Source organism: Setaria viridis, chromosome 5 (assembly GCF_005286985.2).
Source record: "Setaria viridis chromosome 5, Setaria_viridis_v4.0, whole genome shotgun sequence".
In the NCBI taxonomy this organism is placed as follows: Eukaryota; Viridiplantae; Streptophyta; class Magnoliopsida; order Poales; family Poaceae; genus Setaria; species Setaria viridis.
In genome coordinates this window covers 7,535,937-7,551,701 of record NC_048267.2, presented here as the reverse complement: position 1 = coordinate 7,551,701, position 15,765 = coordinate 7,535,937, and the positions used below count along the sequence as shown (strand labels likewise).

Here is a 15,765-nt window from a genome sequence, read left to right as displayed (position 1 = left end):
CCACCAGGGCGCCCACTACGGAAACGGCGTCTACAGGGCCTCCCCGAACCAGACGACGGCCGCCGCCGCCGCCGCCGCCGAGGCGGGCCACAAGGCGTCCAACGACGCGAGGAGAGGCCCCACCGCCGCCGGGGCGTTGAAGCAGCAGCCGGCGTGGAACGGCAAGGCCGACCACTACTACTACTACGAGCGTGAGCCCGTCCACAGGGAGGCCGCCGCAATGGATCACCGCTACTCCACCGCTACCGCCACCGCCGATCACGAGAGGTATTGAGCGCAGATAAGCGAGCGAGTGTTTTTGACAAAGCATGGCAGCCCATCAATCCCCTCCTCCGCAGTGCCTTTGCTTGTTTTCCTTGTACTAGTGTTTCGTTGCGTCTCCTTTTTGGTCAAGTCCGTTAATCTGATGAGGCAGGAAGGCATCTGGAGTGTGTGAAGGGTAGATTGTGATCAGAGCCACCGTGCCGTTCTGTCGATGGCCGCGTAGAAGAGCTAAGGTCCAGGGCTCAACTCTTTAGTTAGCAGAGGCTCTTGTCAGTTGGCTTGTGTAGTCGTTTTGTACTTGTGATCCTGTCACATAAATAATGCAAGTGGGTCTTCGAAGTTAGAATTTCACTTCTGGTTCTGGTGGTTGTTTTCTGCGCCATGGATGTTGTTTCTGCGTGTTCCTCTGCAGTCTCACTGTCCGGACCGGAACAATTTCACAAGTTCTAGATGCGAATGCAGTCAGCTCAGGCCTCAGGGTAAGTTTCAAAGCCGATGGAGCACTGGTGCACCAGATACTTGAAGGCATCCTGAATTCTAAAACCTGGTCTAAAACTCTAAATGCGAATGCAGACAACATTCTGGGTTCTGCTCCAACTAAAATGCATCCTGAAATCCTTTTGGATCTTCCACACCAAACACAGTAAAATCTTCCCTCACTGAAAGAGCGAAGGGGACTGTTTGCCCTGGCAAGCTTAAATGTCAGGATGAACAAGTTCATAAAAAAATGACTGGATGAACACAAGCATTTACCTCAGCCAACATATTCACCAAACATATAACACTGCTAGGGAAAGAGCCTTCAGTACCGGTTTCTAACCTCCTTTAGTACCGGTTGTGCAATTGGTATTGCTACTTCGGTACTAAGGGGGATTTTTAGTACCGAGTCAAATAACCGGTACTAAAGTGAGAGCCTCAATTGGTTGCCACATCGCGCGTGGCCGCCAATTTAGTACCAGTTGGTAGGTCTTTTTTATTTTTTGTTTCTTTTCTTATTTTCTTTTCTATTTCTTTATTCTATATTAGTAGTTTTCATGGTGAAAAAAAATTAATAGCTCTTTGCATGCCATCCTGTTATGCACCCAACAAGCACTTATACGAATACAAACAAAACAAACAAAATAGATGACCTCTTGCACACGCAATTAGATCGATCATGCATTTCATACATATAGCAGTCAATACTTAAAATTGGTAGCAGCAAGACTCAAACTAGACTCAAACCGGTAGCACGACTCAAACTGATAGCAGACCGTCTAGATAACAAAGTAGTAGTAGGTCTCAAACTGGTAGTCTTTCACGACAGTAATTCATCAAAATAAAAGAACAATAAGTAATAGAAAATAGGGCCAATGTCATGCACTCCAAAGCTTTGGATCTCTTAGCCTTTGCTTCTTCACTAAGATCACTTGTGGGAGCACACAGTAAATCTCTATAATGGTCTAGCATTTTACTACTAGTGTCGATTTCACATGTATCCTAAAAGTACAACACTGCAAGTCCACTTGAATGTTTCAGACATACTTCTACCATCAAATAATCTAACAAGCAAGCCAAATAAATTACATCCCTCGACCCCGCATCCCGCCAGCCGCGTCCGGCTGCCCCTCCCCCGCGACCCGCCAGCCACCCCTTCTTCCCGGCCAGCCGCCTCTCCTACTCGCCGGATCTCCGGCCGGTCGGGAAGAACGGTGGCTGGCAGGTCGCGGGGGAGCGGGGGAGGGGTGGCTGGGCGCAGCGGCGGGATGCGACCGGGAGAGGGGCAGGTCCAGCAAGGGGAGAGAGAGGGGGAAGCGCACCGGATCTCGTCGTCGCCGCCACCGGATCCCGCCGCCACCGCTCCATCCGCGCTGCTATATCCTATCATGCCAAGCCCGCTAGCTGTCGTCGCTCCGTGCCCCGGTGGCCGCCGCCGCTGCGCCTCGCCCCGCCGCCGCTCCTTGCCTTATGCACAAGGTGAGGAGCGAGTGGATTGTATAGGAGAGGGAGGCCAGGGAGGGAGGGAGGGAGAGGGTCGGTGATGGTGGAGGGAGGGAGGGGGTCGGCAGCGGAGGGAGTGAGGGGGCTAGAGCGGAGGGAGTGAGGAGAGAAGTGGGACTAGGGGAGAGAAAGGGAGAAGTGGCGAAGGGAGAGAGAGGGAGCGCGAATGTCAAGCGCACTTAACTAGATTTGAGAAAGATTTCGGATCCGATCAGCCCATTAGCATCGGGTGGAGCCTCCACCCGGTACTATTGACCCTCAGGCACACTCCACCCGGTACTAATGGTGACCTTTAGTACCAGTTGGAGCTTTCAACCGGTACTAAGGGAGTCAGGGGAGCTTCTGGGAACTAGCCGTTAGACCCGGTACTTAGACCCGGTACTAATACTACCGGGTCAAAAACCAACCAGTACTGAGAGCTAGGATCGATGCTCAGTTCTCCAGTTAAGCATGCATCAGTTTCCATCTCAAGTTGTAAAACAAAGTTATACAGACAGATTTCTTTCTTTCTCTCTCTCTCTTTCTTTTGCCAGGAAAGATAAAAAGCTGGCAGGACGCTCACTGTACAATGTGTAACATGTAACTAGATGCTTCAAAAGAAAATGGACACACACCTTCCGCACCTTGTTTCCATTCTCTAGTTTGCTATATTATAAGAGTTCTCATCCTGCAGACAAGTGCAAATTTGTCCGTTGATTTCGTAAACCATTTTCGCTGCATAGTTGCCCGATGCATATACTCACGCCGTAAGTTCTGAAAGGCGGCCATCTTTTCAACTTATTCTTCAATTAAATTCTGAAGACTTGGTCATCCTTTTCCTTCTTAAGTCATTCGGCAATTATGCTCATGCGTCGTGTTTAACCTTTACTGCAGAGGTTTATGCGTCGTGTTTAACCTTTACTGCAGATAAACCTCTGTGTGCCATGATTTATCTTGCTCGTACCCATCAGCCTGGGGAAAAATGCAAAACAGAAAAAGAAAAGGTCTCACTTTCCTGCTTTCTTTCGAGTTTGTGGAAACGTGAACTGAAACAGGTGGCTTTCATATCTTTGTTTCTTTTACTAGAGCTATACATGTTAAGAATGATAAATTAAGTGGCAATAATGCTTTGTGGCTAAACACGTCAAATGGAAAATCATGTATGATTCCGCCGAAAAGGCAGACTTCGACGACTAAAATGATACACCAAGACGCAAAACAATTTTTGTGCGCAGGGTAAAGAGTATAAAAATTCTTCCACCGATAACATACTAACATATCAAAGACTGAGGAGCAGCTATCACCGTGTAAAGAAGAGAATTCAGTGCTAGTGCTTTTGGCTCGAACTTGACAACTAAGATCTCAATCCGTGTTGATCTGTTCTGCCCAGCTCTGAATAAGACCGAATCCATTTGGTCATCCAAAGAGGGAGACAAAACAAATGTATCTGCACCTTGGTCTACGAACTGATGGAACCTTGGAATACTACACCGTTGGACGGTGCAACCTCGTCGAGAATGTTTAGGGACTATGTGCATGTCATTTTCAACTCTACTTTCTGTTTATTTTGTATCATTGGAATAAGTTCCTAATCAGTGCTTCCACTAGCAATTCATACAGCTAATTTGGCCACAGGTAGGCCTGGAACATGTAGGTTAGGCCTTACTAGCTTGTGATTTCACACAAGATTAACCACCTTAACATGCATGAGGTGAAAAACTAAGATCCCTAGTTCGAGATTCCAATACATCTACTACATGCATAGAAGGTTTAGTTGTGCTTACTGTACAACATGGCTGCTGCTTCGGTTAAGTGCAGGAGGCAGGCTACACACTTCCAGATTCCAAATCGTTTATTGACTTCCTGTCATGTTCCTGCCTGGATAGGGCAATGTGTTGCCCACCTGTAGCTGCAGATTGTTGGTTTTGTGCATTGCTTGAATGGGCAGCTTGAAGTTCCTCCAACATTTGGAAGTATGCATATGGTCCCCAACCTAAAGGTGAAAAGGGAAAGACCATCATATTCACACAGGGAGAATCAAAATTTATTTTCCAAGAAGAGCATATCAGCGCAAATCCTTAAGCCACTACACTGAAAGGAATTGGTCTAGTGAGAAAGATTAACAACCTTGATCATGATACGGAGGAGGAAAGAAATGCAAGTAACACAGCACTGCCATAATAGATCCTGTAATTAATATATCAATTCAGATCGGTTGCTGATGGCATCAAAGCTTTTCATACATTTGGAAGTGAGAGAGAGAGAGAAAGAGGTCAAGTACAAACCAATAAGGCCACCAACAAACACGTCCTCCCAGTGGTGTCGGTAGTCATCTACTCTGGAAATCCCAACAAGTGAAGCAAGAAGAAGAGGAAGGATCACAATGCAAAGTTTGGCCACATGTCCTTGGCGATCAAAAGCCTTAATTTTGCCAGACAAGTAAAGTGACAAAAATCCAAGACCAGCAAAAGACCCTGGCAGTGTAAAATACTGTGAGGGATACTGACCAATCATGCAGAAACACTGTGGCTATACAAGTTGTTACACCATTCAGAGTTTTCTGTGCTAGTGACAATCACTTGGTATGAACTCGGGATAAGAAAAATCATGCAAGATAAATGATAAAGAACAAACTATGAGGATAAAAACTATTTGGTCAAGGTTGAAGCATACAGGCATACAGCACTACCAAGTCTACAAAGCAATAAACTACTTAAATCTGCACTGCTACTGCTAACGAATCAGCATTTGTTGACCGTGTACAGTAACTAATTGCTACCTCAACCTAGTGGCTTTACACATGGAAGAACAATCTTATCTATCTAAATGCTAGTGTCGATGTGCACTCATGGGTGCGAGCTTACACGAAGTGTGGCCACTAGGAAAGCTCTTGCGCCCATCAGTTAAGAAGCTTTTCTCACCATGGCAAATCACATCACCAGTCACCTGATCATATAACTGCGTTCAAACAGACCACAGTAGTGCCATGTCAATTTCAGCTAAATATATGCATCTGTAACACAGAACCATCTACACGCAAGGGTGTAAGAAAATGTACCTGCTTTCCATCAGGAAAGCATCGCCAAAAGAAGTCTGGCCTAGGTCTCCCTACTGCAACCTTGATCACATCAGTGAAAACCGCAGTTATGAGCACGGCGAAGAGAAGACCTGCAGAATTCATATGCGAACAGTTATCCAGCAAACTCTACAACTCAGCGTGCTGAAGAATTTTAACGACTGATAACAGGGACATCTTAAATCACCTAGTGTTGCATGATGCAGATCATAAACGTCTCTCCTGGCAAAGTATATGCATATGAAGATGACCCAAGGACACAGCATAGATATTATCTGGAAACAGGTCCGATGCCCCCACATCAGAGTTGAATGGAGTTTGTTCTTGCATCAGAGAACAGAATTGCATGCAAAATGTTCAGAAACATACTGGAACAGCCCATCCTGGCACAGTGCTTGGTTTCACTGGGTACCTAATACCAGTCATCATATCCTCCCCAACGAATCGCTTGAACGGGGGAGCATAATGCAGCCCAATCACAAGTGCAGCTAGAAGAATCAGAACCACCCAGTCGTGTGTGTGCTTTCTGACCAATCTCACTCCATGAGTCTGAATCGTGTGGGAGCCTAGCTGAGTGTGAGCCCCCTGCATCCTGTCCTGTTTGCAAATAAACTGAATATCATCAGTTATGAAGAATCTCAACATACAGAAAACCGCCCGCATCAATGGGCTCGCAACGCATCAGCCTGATGTAAATTGCACCAGGAACTAGATTCATCTGAAATTCTGAACAGGTTGTTAAGGTTTCCTAGGCTTACTTCAATTCTTGGAGCAGACCTCTCATATCATAATTTCAAGTGGGGGACATATTGCAGCAGAAAAAAAAACCATGACCTTTTCTAAGAAATGAACTAAATAAGCCAAGAATTTTTTTAAAAAAAAACACGCGGAGGCGCCGCGACATTCTTGCTGAAAACCCCATATTCCCCACCGCCGCCGGCACTAAACCATCGCGAGAAGTGAAACCGCCGGCACTAAACGAGGAGGGCCGAACAACAGCACTCGAACTCGCATTGCCTACGCTGAAGGAAAGCAGAAAATCACCGATACTTTAAAAAAAAACAATGGGGAAAATACATCGCACCTGACGGAAGTGACTTCGGATACCCTGAACAGGAGAGGAGACCAGGGGTCTCCGAGATTCCGACTTCTTTACCGCTTCTTTTGCAGTGAACGAACGGGGGAGGAGCAGAGCAGAGCAGACAGAAGTGACGTGAACGCAAGGGAAGCCGGGGAAGAGAAGGAAACCTCGGAAGCCCTAATTTTAACTATGTATTTCCTCCGTCCGTGATCCGTCGGCCGCCGGGAGCGGCGAGGCTGGTCGAGTTGCTTTGCTCCCCCACGCCGGCCGCCTCCGGCAGTTGCGTGCGTGCACGTGCCTCGCGTGTCTGCGGTTGTCCACGGACCACGGCTCGGCGGTGGACGCGTGCGGCGAGATAGATAGGTAGGCGCCAGGCTGCCAGCCACGCAGACGCAGAGCGGGCCCCTCGTGCTGTACGATCGAACCAAGGCCCAAAGGCCAAGGCCGGAAACCTTCCGTGCTCAGTTGGGCCGGAAAGCTAGTTTCGGTACAGTAAAAGAGCCACTAGGTGGGTGACAATTCACCCAACAAATCTAGCCATTTGGGCCTCCCCAGTTCTAGAACGTGCAATTTTCCCTTCCGGTTTCCTTTTCTTGAACGGTATTTTACCCGCGCTTCGCTTTTCAAGAAAAATAAAAATAACTTAGTTTCAAATCGCCTAAAACGCCTTGCAACCCAACGAGATTTAAGGGAAGGATGGGAGTTCACTAAAGTGTACAACTACGGCAAAAGAATTCAATTCCTGCTCTCTCATGCAATGCACGTACGGATTGGGGCGGATTTGGGCCTAGGGACGGCCCTACGCGTGGCCCTATACCCCCTTGAATTTCCATGGCCCAATCTGGCCTGGTATGGAGTGGCCCTAGTTAGTTGTCGTTGGCCCAGCAGGCAGCAGCAAAGGAATCTCTCTCCGTGCACGGCGAGCGGCAGCACACAGCAGGGAACGACGAATGCTCATGCCATTGACATTGGTGGAACAGAGGGCCAAAATCGTTTTGTTGTCATTGTCGGTTTCGTGAGCTAATTTTTTCTTCTTTTTCATATCCCTTGAGTTTTTTTATTTCCCCTTTCCTGGTCAGGGAGGAGCAAATCGGCACTAGTTGGTAATTATTTTGTACAGCTTCATTTTTTTTTAAATCAAATTTGTTGTACAATTAGGTTTGAATTGCGATAAATACTTTAATCACGCACTCAAAATGGAGTTGTATACTTCCTCCGTTCCAAATTGTAGGTCGTTTTGATCTTTTAGGTTCATAGTTATTATTATGCATCTGGATATATAGAGTATGTCTAGATGTATAATAATATCTATGAACCTAGAAGAGTTAAAACGATCTACAATTTGGAATGGAGGGAGTACTTCAGTACTGTTAGCTGTCATTATGCGGCTTGATTTGGATGGTTGAAGTGCTTAGATTAGAAGTAGCCCTAGGCGTGAGCGTACTGACGTGCACGCTGGCCTCAAACTGTACGAGAAGTCCTGGCTGCCCCCCGAACAGTGCTACACGTACGCCCTGACGTGGCGCGCTGCCTTATTCCGCGACCGAACCAAAGACCACGACCACATCACACGTCAACCATCATGTTGGTGTTGTGTGCTTCCGATCCCCAAGCAAGAGCTCCGGTGCTGAAAAGAAAAGCTTGTAAAGACGACGAGATTAGATTAGATTTAGGTACAGGTACAGGCACATCATCGCTAGGAAAAGAAAAGAATAAGAGCCGTGGCGTGGCTAATTGCATGACAGTGGGGAGGAGATTCGAGCTGCCTGGTGACAGGTGGGGCCGGGGGGATATGCCTCCTGGTAGGATCCACCTCAGCTTTGTCGGGCCGTTTGCTGCGCAAAAGTGAGCCATGGCCAAGAAAACATGCCTAGCTATTCATTTAATTTTTCCACTGGCAATCTGAGGGGAAAAAAACTCTATCCAGAATAACTAAGCCATGATTTTATTTATTTATTTGGAGATTAGGTTACTCTATTAGAATATATGAACGAATTGACAAGATAACTAATGCTTTAGTGTCCCTCCAATCTATCATCATCCAAGGCTCCAAATAGTAGCCATGTCACTGTCAACATCATAGACTATTAGAGCCCCTATACCATACCATACCATTCCATACCATACCATACCATACGCTTCTAGATTAGCACCGTTTGGCAAGGCTTATTTCATGTTTGGCTTCACCTGCTTACTTGTTTTGCGTAAAATGAGAAACTGTAGCATAAAGTTATTTTGTAAGCCGATGCTAAAATGAACTAGAAGTCAGGTGAAATCACTATTTTTGACTTCACCAACTTTGACTTCACTAGTAAAGTCGTTTTGGAAGAAACCCTTCCAAACACCCTTAAGTAATGATCTAGACACCAATCTACAACAAAAAAAATTCCAGAGGGTTTGTGCTGCAACTGCAATGATGGGAGGAAATAGGAGTTGCTGCACACTTACCTCCACTACCACTGGCGCTCCGTACTGTTCACCACCAGAGTGGGGGGAGCCGTTGGTGGGGGGAGAACATATGCGCGTACACATCTGGCTTTCGTCTGATCTGACGATTAAGAAACTAATCCGGTCCGTGTCAATGACATAGTTTATACTACTTTATAATGTCTGTGAATAAACAAGAGAGAGAGAAGTCAACGGCTACAGCATCGTGCGTCCTGGCCTAATGGCTCTAACGAGTCTTATCATCCCATCGCCAAAAAAGAATCTCGATGCAACGGCTCATGTGGTCTTGTGGCAGTTTCAGATGACAGGTTAACAGCTCTTACTCTTTTAATTTTTTTTAAAAAAACAGCTCTTGCTGTGCGTCTGCTATTTCTTCTTTTGTCTCGTCCCTTTACGGCTTTACCCTATGAGATGGTTTAATTTTACCGCAAGTCAAATTCCTCTGACTTCAATAATTTTTTTGAAGCGAACCGGCAGGGAGGTCCTACCCTTTTTAATATATAAAAAGAGATATATGTACAAATTAAATGGATTTTATTAAATCCATCATAAAATATGTAACATTTATTTAGTACTAGAGGTTTAAATGTATTTTTATATAAATTTGATTAAATGAAATAGGTTTGATTTAGGATAAAATAAAAAAATACTGGATCAAGAAAGTCAAACAAACGACCAGCTTTTAAATTAGGCATACGAAAAGCAAAAGTTTGCATTTGTATTAAAGCCAAAACCAAATTCGAAGATGTTTCATGTGGCTTCTGCGAAATGATGTTTTGAGGGGTACTACATGTATTGCATACTTTATTAATTTAAAAACCAATTGACAAAGAACATTTTTCAACTTTTAAAAAAAAGTAGTTTTTTTTTCTGGCGACCCAAAATTCCCGCTTTCAGAAATCAAAATAAAAACCCAAATAAGCCGTCATTCAGCTGTTTTTTATTTTTCACCGAAGTGGTGTGCGTAAGAACGTGGTGGATATACTGCATTCTGTTTCGTACTTGCAAAGTAAATATCAGTATCCGTGGCCATTAAGCCTCCACTTGCCAAAATACGGTTTTGGTACACCAAACCGGTCATATATGAAGCACCAATTATTCTCCTCCCGGTCCCCCATGGTTCCATGTTCACGCTCAGGCAAGAATGCAAGATTCCCATTACATACGTGCCCTTCCACGGTTCCACCACCCTTACCATCGACGCTCAACTCCCACTGCGTACGTGCTATGCCACAACCACAAACAAAAACCAAGCCAGCACTCCCCCATTCTTGCTCTTGTTCAAAGGGAGGTATCTTTTTTTTTTTTGCCCCCATCTTTTTTTGCCCCCAAGCGAGAGGGGTCAACACCCAAAATGGCAGTTGTAAATGGGCCCCTCTTATCCGGATACGTGCAGGTACGTACATGTATGATCCATAGCTCATTAGCTCGACCATACCAGTATATGAGAGATGTGTGAGAGTGCCTCTCCTCTCGGCAGTCGGCACCTTGGCTCCTTGTCGCTTTGCACCTAGGATTTTCTTTCGCCGGAGCCGGGGAGGGAGCGACGGCCCCCAACAGGCACACCGCTCACAAGCAATCCTGATCGATAGCGCTCGCTGATGGCGCGATGGATGGATGGGTCGCCCGATCCGATTGTCCCCATGCATGTCGGATGAAGCGCCGGGCCCCACGCCCGCCTCATCTCATCTCCGATTGGATATACCCAAATCCACGAGCCTAGCTCACTAGCTGTAGCAGTACCAATGTACCATGTTGCTAGCGGTTTGAAGTTGAAAACGCTGAGGGCAGCCTAAAACTTGAGAATTTGGGAGGGGTGCGAAGAAACGTTCGAGCAAGCTGCCTTGCATACGTTAAGATGGAAATAAGCTTCCGGATCATTGGGGATGGGAGCTAGCCGTAATTTTTTTTTGAAGGAATATCTAACCATAATTTTCATCAGCTGATGAGAAGAGGGATGAGGCACGTGGGAGGTTGTCGTCAGTCTCCGGCCACGTCCGGGTACGTCTCCCTATCATAGGACGACGACCAACCACCGCGGCTACTTGCTCGCTGCTGCCGGCCCCCAATTATGGACCCATCCATCCAATCCAGCTCCAGCAGCAACTTTTGACCGCGGCACTCCCAGCGGCCCTCGCGGTTCCGATGGCGATCCATCGCCCGGCCGGCACGGCCTCTAGTCGTAGGTATCAGTATCAGATGCTGCGACTCTGCAAAACGGAATACAGTACACGCACTACTACGTAGTACTAATCGCCTCTCGATTTGCGATGATCCTAATCATTTCAGGAGGTGATCCTAATCATTTCAGGAGGTGTTCGGTTCATGAAAATATAACGTAATCGGTGTAATCGGTTTATAGACGTTAAGCGATACCGTTACATACGTTTTCAACCTCCTCCGTAATTTGATTACCCGTAATCAGATACCGGCCCAATTACAGTCCCATTACGCTGCTCCCTCCCCGGTATTGCATCGCGATACCGCTCCCCGACGCCACCCCTCTCTTTTCCCCCGACGCCGCTCCTCCGCCCGTGCGCTGCCCTTGCCACTCCTCCGCGCGAGCAGCTTCACTGGTGACCACACGCCACCACGGTGAGCCCATGCTCCTTCCCCCTCTCACTCCCTCTCTTCCGCGGAGCAGTTTCTCTCCTAACCCTAACCCTAGCCTCGGTTCTTTTTCAGAGGCTGTAGAAAGATCCGAGGGAAAAGGAAGCGTAGGGGACGGGAGGAGGAGGAGCTCGGCCGCCATCCATTTTACTCACGGGAAGATCAACATGCACCATCAATACTCCTCCCTTGGTGAGTCCTGCCTATCTTCCTCCACATGTGAGATATCTTCCCCTTTCTTCGATGTCTCTGAATTCCCCTTGTTTGATCTAGTTCTTTGTCGATCGATTTCTTGAATCAAGGTATTGTTGATGATGTGGTTGATAACTCGAGATGGATCTGTGGATTGTATGTTCTTTACAATTAATTCTTTTTTTTCATCCGTTCCTAATATAGTGTGCAGTTAATCACTTCTTGTCCTTGCCTTGAATCAGATTCCTAATTTTGCATCACTGCTCCAATTATGCATGTTAATTTGTGGTCCAGTACAACTGAACTCGTATACTTATGTGTCAAGATACTTCATAAAAAATGAACAGATCTTTGCTGGTAAATTAGATGTTAGGTTGTTTTTTTTTCTTTTTCCTGACATGGTTAAACTAAACATGCTCGATATGGTCAGCTGAGAGCCACTGGTGGTACCATAATAAGCTTTGTTTTCATATTGTGAGTGAAATTGGGATAACAGCAGCTCCCCGTTGGTTATGTAAGGATAGCTTATGCATCTTTGTTTGACTGAAATTAAAGCAAGTTACATTTTGTGTCAGGACTCGGTATTTCAATCATAAAGATAACATTGCAGACACATGTTTCCTGTAGTATTACTCGTAACATTTTTTCCTAACCCTCGCTAGATAGGCATGAGACATGATTAGCGATGTCAGCAAAACAGTTTGCCATGGTGAGATTCTGTTTAACTTATTGAGGGTCGATGGTGTTACTCGGTTCGGCGCAAAGATAATCGCTATTTTCCAAAAAAAAAAACCCTTAAGCCTAGACAAATATTCAGTGCATGCTTTGCATTCAAGAGCTGATCCTATAGCAATGTCATTCACAATTTTTTAGCTGATGCTTCTCAGAGAAGCAGTAAAGAACTATGGTATTTGTTCCTGTGACCAGTTGCTTAGTGGTATGTGACACTTTGCTATCTTATTTCAGATGTTTATTTACTGCTATAATTCAGATGCTTGTTCTTTCACAAGAATTCAGCTAAGTTTACAGTTATATCATGTCTAGTATATGTAGCTGTATGCAATTTAAGGATGCTGATCTTGAGCAAAAATATTCAACCAACTAATGATAATAGAAGTACATCTTGTTGAACATTGTTGATGAATCGATATACCATTATTTTCAGAAATATAACACCTCATATCTTAACTTGTCACCATTTTTGTAGAGGAGAGAAGAAGATAGAAGGTGGAACTAGATCGGCAACCAAGCGGCAACGAATCTAAAGATTAAAAGGGTGCTGATCATGCTTGTTGTCTTCCGTTTGAAGTGTTTCATTTTACCTATGTCTCCTTGACTAGCTTTGAGTCTATGTTCATTTTTTTGCATCATGAGGCTGCAAATTTTGTATTAGTTAAACCTCCTTGTATTATATGCTACAGCGTATAAAGATATGCTAGTTGCTATGTCTGATCCATAAATAATTGTTAAATTTGTACCTGAGTTCAAATAGTGTCATCCAGAACGGCAGGTGCACGTCCGGCTGGCCGATCTACATCCCCTGCACAACAGCAAACGAATCCAGCTCGATCGGAACGTGCTGCCAAGTCACCGACTGACTGTTTGCGCTGCCCAGAAATTTCTCCTCGAATTGCAACATCGCTATGCCTGTTCAACGATGACAGTTGACGGTTGACTCGGCGCGCGCGTCCTCCACTACGCAGATGCCACGCAACTCCAAGCTTCCCCCCTGCGGCCCTGCCCAGTTGCCACCGTGGAAAAATTCGCGCGTCAGATAGGCAAGTTCATTAATTGATACTGAGACTGAAGCGGCTATTGGCTGGCACTTTCCTAGCTCGGGGAGATATTTGTCGTGTTACCTACGGATGTTGGCGTATCCGTTTGGAGGGTGTTTGGATACTAGTTGCTAAATTTTAGCAGTGTCATATCGGATTTTCGAATGCTAATTAGGACTAAACATGAGCTAATTATAAAATTAATTGCAGAACCATATGCTAATTTGCGAGATGAATCTATTAAGCCTAATTAATCCATCATTAGCAAATGGTTACTGTACTACCATATTGTCAAATCATGGACTAATTAGGCTTAATAGATTCGTCTCGCGAATTAGACTCCATCTGTGCAATTAGTTTTGTAATTAGCCTATATTTAATACTCCTAATTAGCATCCAAATATCCAATGTGACAGGTGCTAAACTTTAGCATGGGGTATCCAGATACCCCCTAACAAAGTCTGGATAACCCTAAAATATTTTTTATTCAGTTTATCCCTAAACTAGGCCAATGCCATTTATGTTATCTAGTTCAATTCATCTCTTAACACAATTTGTCTTTTTATTTCTCAATGCACAAGTGAAGTCTTAGTTCAAATTTTGCAAGATGACAGAAGACATCATAAGGCATGTTAGAAAAATATATCATGAATTTTTTATCATTATTTTGATAGGGTAGGATATTTAATAATAAAATTATCATTGATATACAAAATTATATAAAAAATAATGATAAAAAATTCATAAAATATTTTTAAATATAGACTGTGATGTCCCCTACCACCCTGCAAAGTCTCAAATTAAAATTCAACTTGTGTATGGAGAAAAAAAAGACAAATTGTATTATGGATTAAGTTGAACCAAATAGCATAGTTTATGAGATAAATTGAACTAAAATATAGTTTAGGCAGTTATTTGAACTTTTGCTATACTTGAAGGGAGTAATTTGAACTTTTTCCTACGTAGAATGATACGAGGTTGGCTATGCATGGTAGTCGGTAGCCCATGAGTCAGCTGTTTTTTTTTCGACAAGCTTCTATAGTTAAGCTAGTATTTGTGCAGTTTATCGCGACCCAATCGAACACCGTATCTAGCACTAGCTCTGCACCTGTCACCTGATTTAGGGGCTGTTTGGTAACACCCCATGAAAATTTAGCATCTACCATATTGGATGTCTGGATACTAATTAGAAGTACTAAACATAGACTAATTATAAAACTAATTGCATAGATGAAGTCTAATTCGCGAGACGAATCTATTAAGCCTAATTAGTCCATGATTTGACAATGTGGTGCTACAGTAACCATTTGCTAATGATGGATTAATTAGGCTTAATAGATTCATCTCGTGAATTAGCATAGGAGTTCTGCAATTAGTTTTATAATTAGCTCATATTTAGTCCTCTTAATTAGCATCCGAACATCTGATGTGACACTGCTAAAATTTAGCACCTAGTATCAAACACCTCCTTAGATACCCACAAAGAGAGTACTTGAAGGATGTATGCAGAAACCAAATGATTTCGGATTTTTGCTCTAGTTAGTTTGTACACATGCAGATGTATTCGAGACATTTGCTCGCAGCGAACAGGCCTGCGACCAATTGGTGGGAAAGCCAGTTGCACCGGCCTCCCCTAGAGGTTGCAGGTTCGATCCCAAGTGGTGAGGAATTTTCTAAAATTTTTCTACAATTTATTCCTGAACTGTGGTGACCTTCACACATACTGGAAATTGGTGTTCAAGACCATCTTTTTAAAGCGAGCATGTGAGCGTGAGTATATTAAAGCGAGCATGTGAGCGTGAGTATAGGATGTAGATATTAGCTTGCGAAAAAGCGAGCATGTGAGCGTGAGTATAGGATGTAGATATTAGCTTGCGCATAGGGAGGAGCATGCGTGAGGAGTGAGTGTGCTATAACTTGTACTTTGAAGACAAGGCCGCCTTCTAAAAAAACATTTGCTCGCATACGTACATGTCCTGATATCATCCTTGTTTTGTTGCGCGGTTGCTTTCCGTGTCTTCCTTTCGCTCAATTGACGACTTGACGCACGAGTTGCGTGGGCAATGGGCATTCTTGCATGCAGCCGGGAACATTCAAAGCGGGCTGCTGCGTGCAGGCTGCAGATTTGCTTCTGCGTGCCCCAAAGGTCACGGCCGGATTAAGCTTTGAACAAGTAGCCATCGTCAGGTTCTCAAACCTTCAGTCCTTTGGCTCTCTAAAAAACGCCATAAAGGATTGATACTCTCGGAACGTCATGCAGTATCATGGATGCATACACAGGCGGCCCGTACAACTACTCTCTCGGCAGCACCAATCAACGCCATCACATTGCGTAATGCGTTCTTTAAGAAAGATCTGGG

General features: G+C 44.7%; 1 protein-coding gene across 2 annotated transcripts; it reads right to left on the bottom strand.

Moving 5' to 3' along the window:
* Positions 1-2,688: 2,688 nt before the first annotated feature.
* LOC117858957 (putative lipid phosphate phosphatase 3, chloroplastic) lies at positions 2,689-6,729 on the bottom strand. Of its 2 annotated transcripts, none has more exons than XM_034742119.2 (9): positions 6,384-6,729; positions 5,669-5,891; positions 5,487-5,574; positions 5,282-5,391; positions 5,088-5,181; positions 4,509-4,697; positions 4,351-4,410; positions 4,008-4,216; positions 2,689-3,195 (listed from the first exon to the last, which is right to left on the bottom strand). In XM_034742119.2, exons 2-8 carry the CDS (start codon positions 5,888-5,890, stop codon positions 4,050-4,052), a joined length of 930 nt encoding a protein of 309 aa, XP_034598010.1. In that variant the 5' UTR covers position 5,891; positions 6,384-6,729; the 3' UTR covers positions 2,689-3,195; positions 4,008-4,049. The 2 variants fall into 2 exon arrangements, with proteins under 2 accessions (XP_034598010.1, XP_034598009.1); XM_034742118.2 differs by having other exon boundaries at positions 5,669-5,896; positions 6,384-6,728.
* Positions 6,730-15,765: the final 9,036 nt, after the last annotated feature.

Excerpts from the sequence above, each read along its gene's own strand:
- LOC117858957 (XM_034742119.2), bottom strand. The coding sequence starts at position 5,890 with ATGCAGGGGGCTCACACTCAGCTAGGCTCCCACACGATTCAGACTCAT. Across the intron at positions 5,575-5,668 it reads TGCCAGGATGGGCTGTTCCA|ATAATATCTATGCTGTGTCC; the intron begins GTATGTTTCTGA and ends ACCTGTTTCCAG. Across the intron at positions 4,411-4,508 it reads GTTTGTTGGTGGCCTTATTG|GATCTATTATGGCAGTGCTG; the intron begins GTTTGTACTTGA and ends TATTAATTACAG.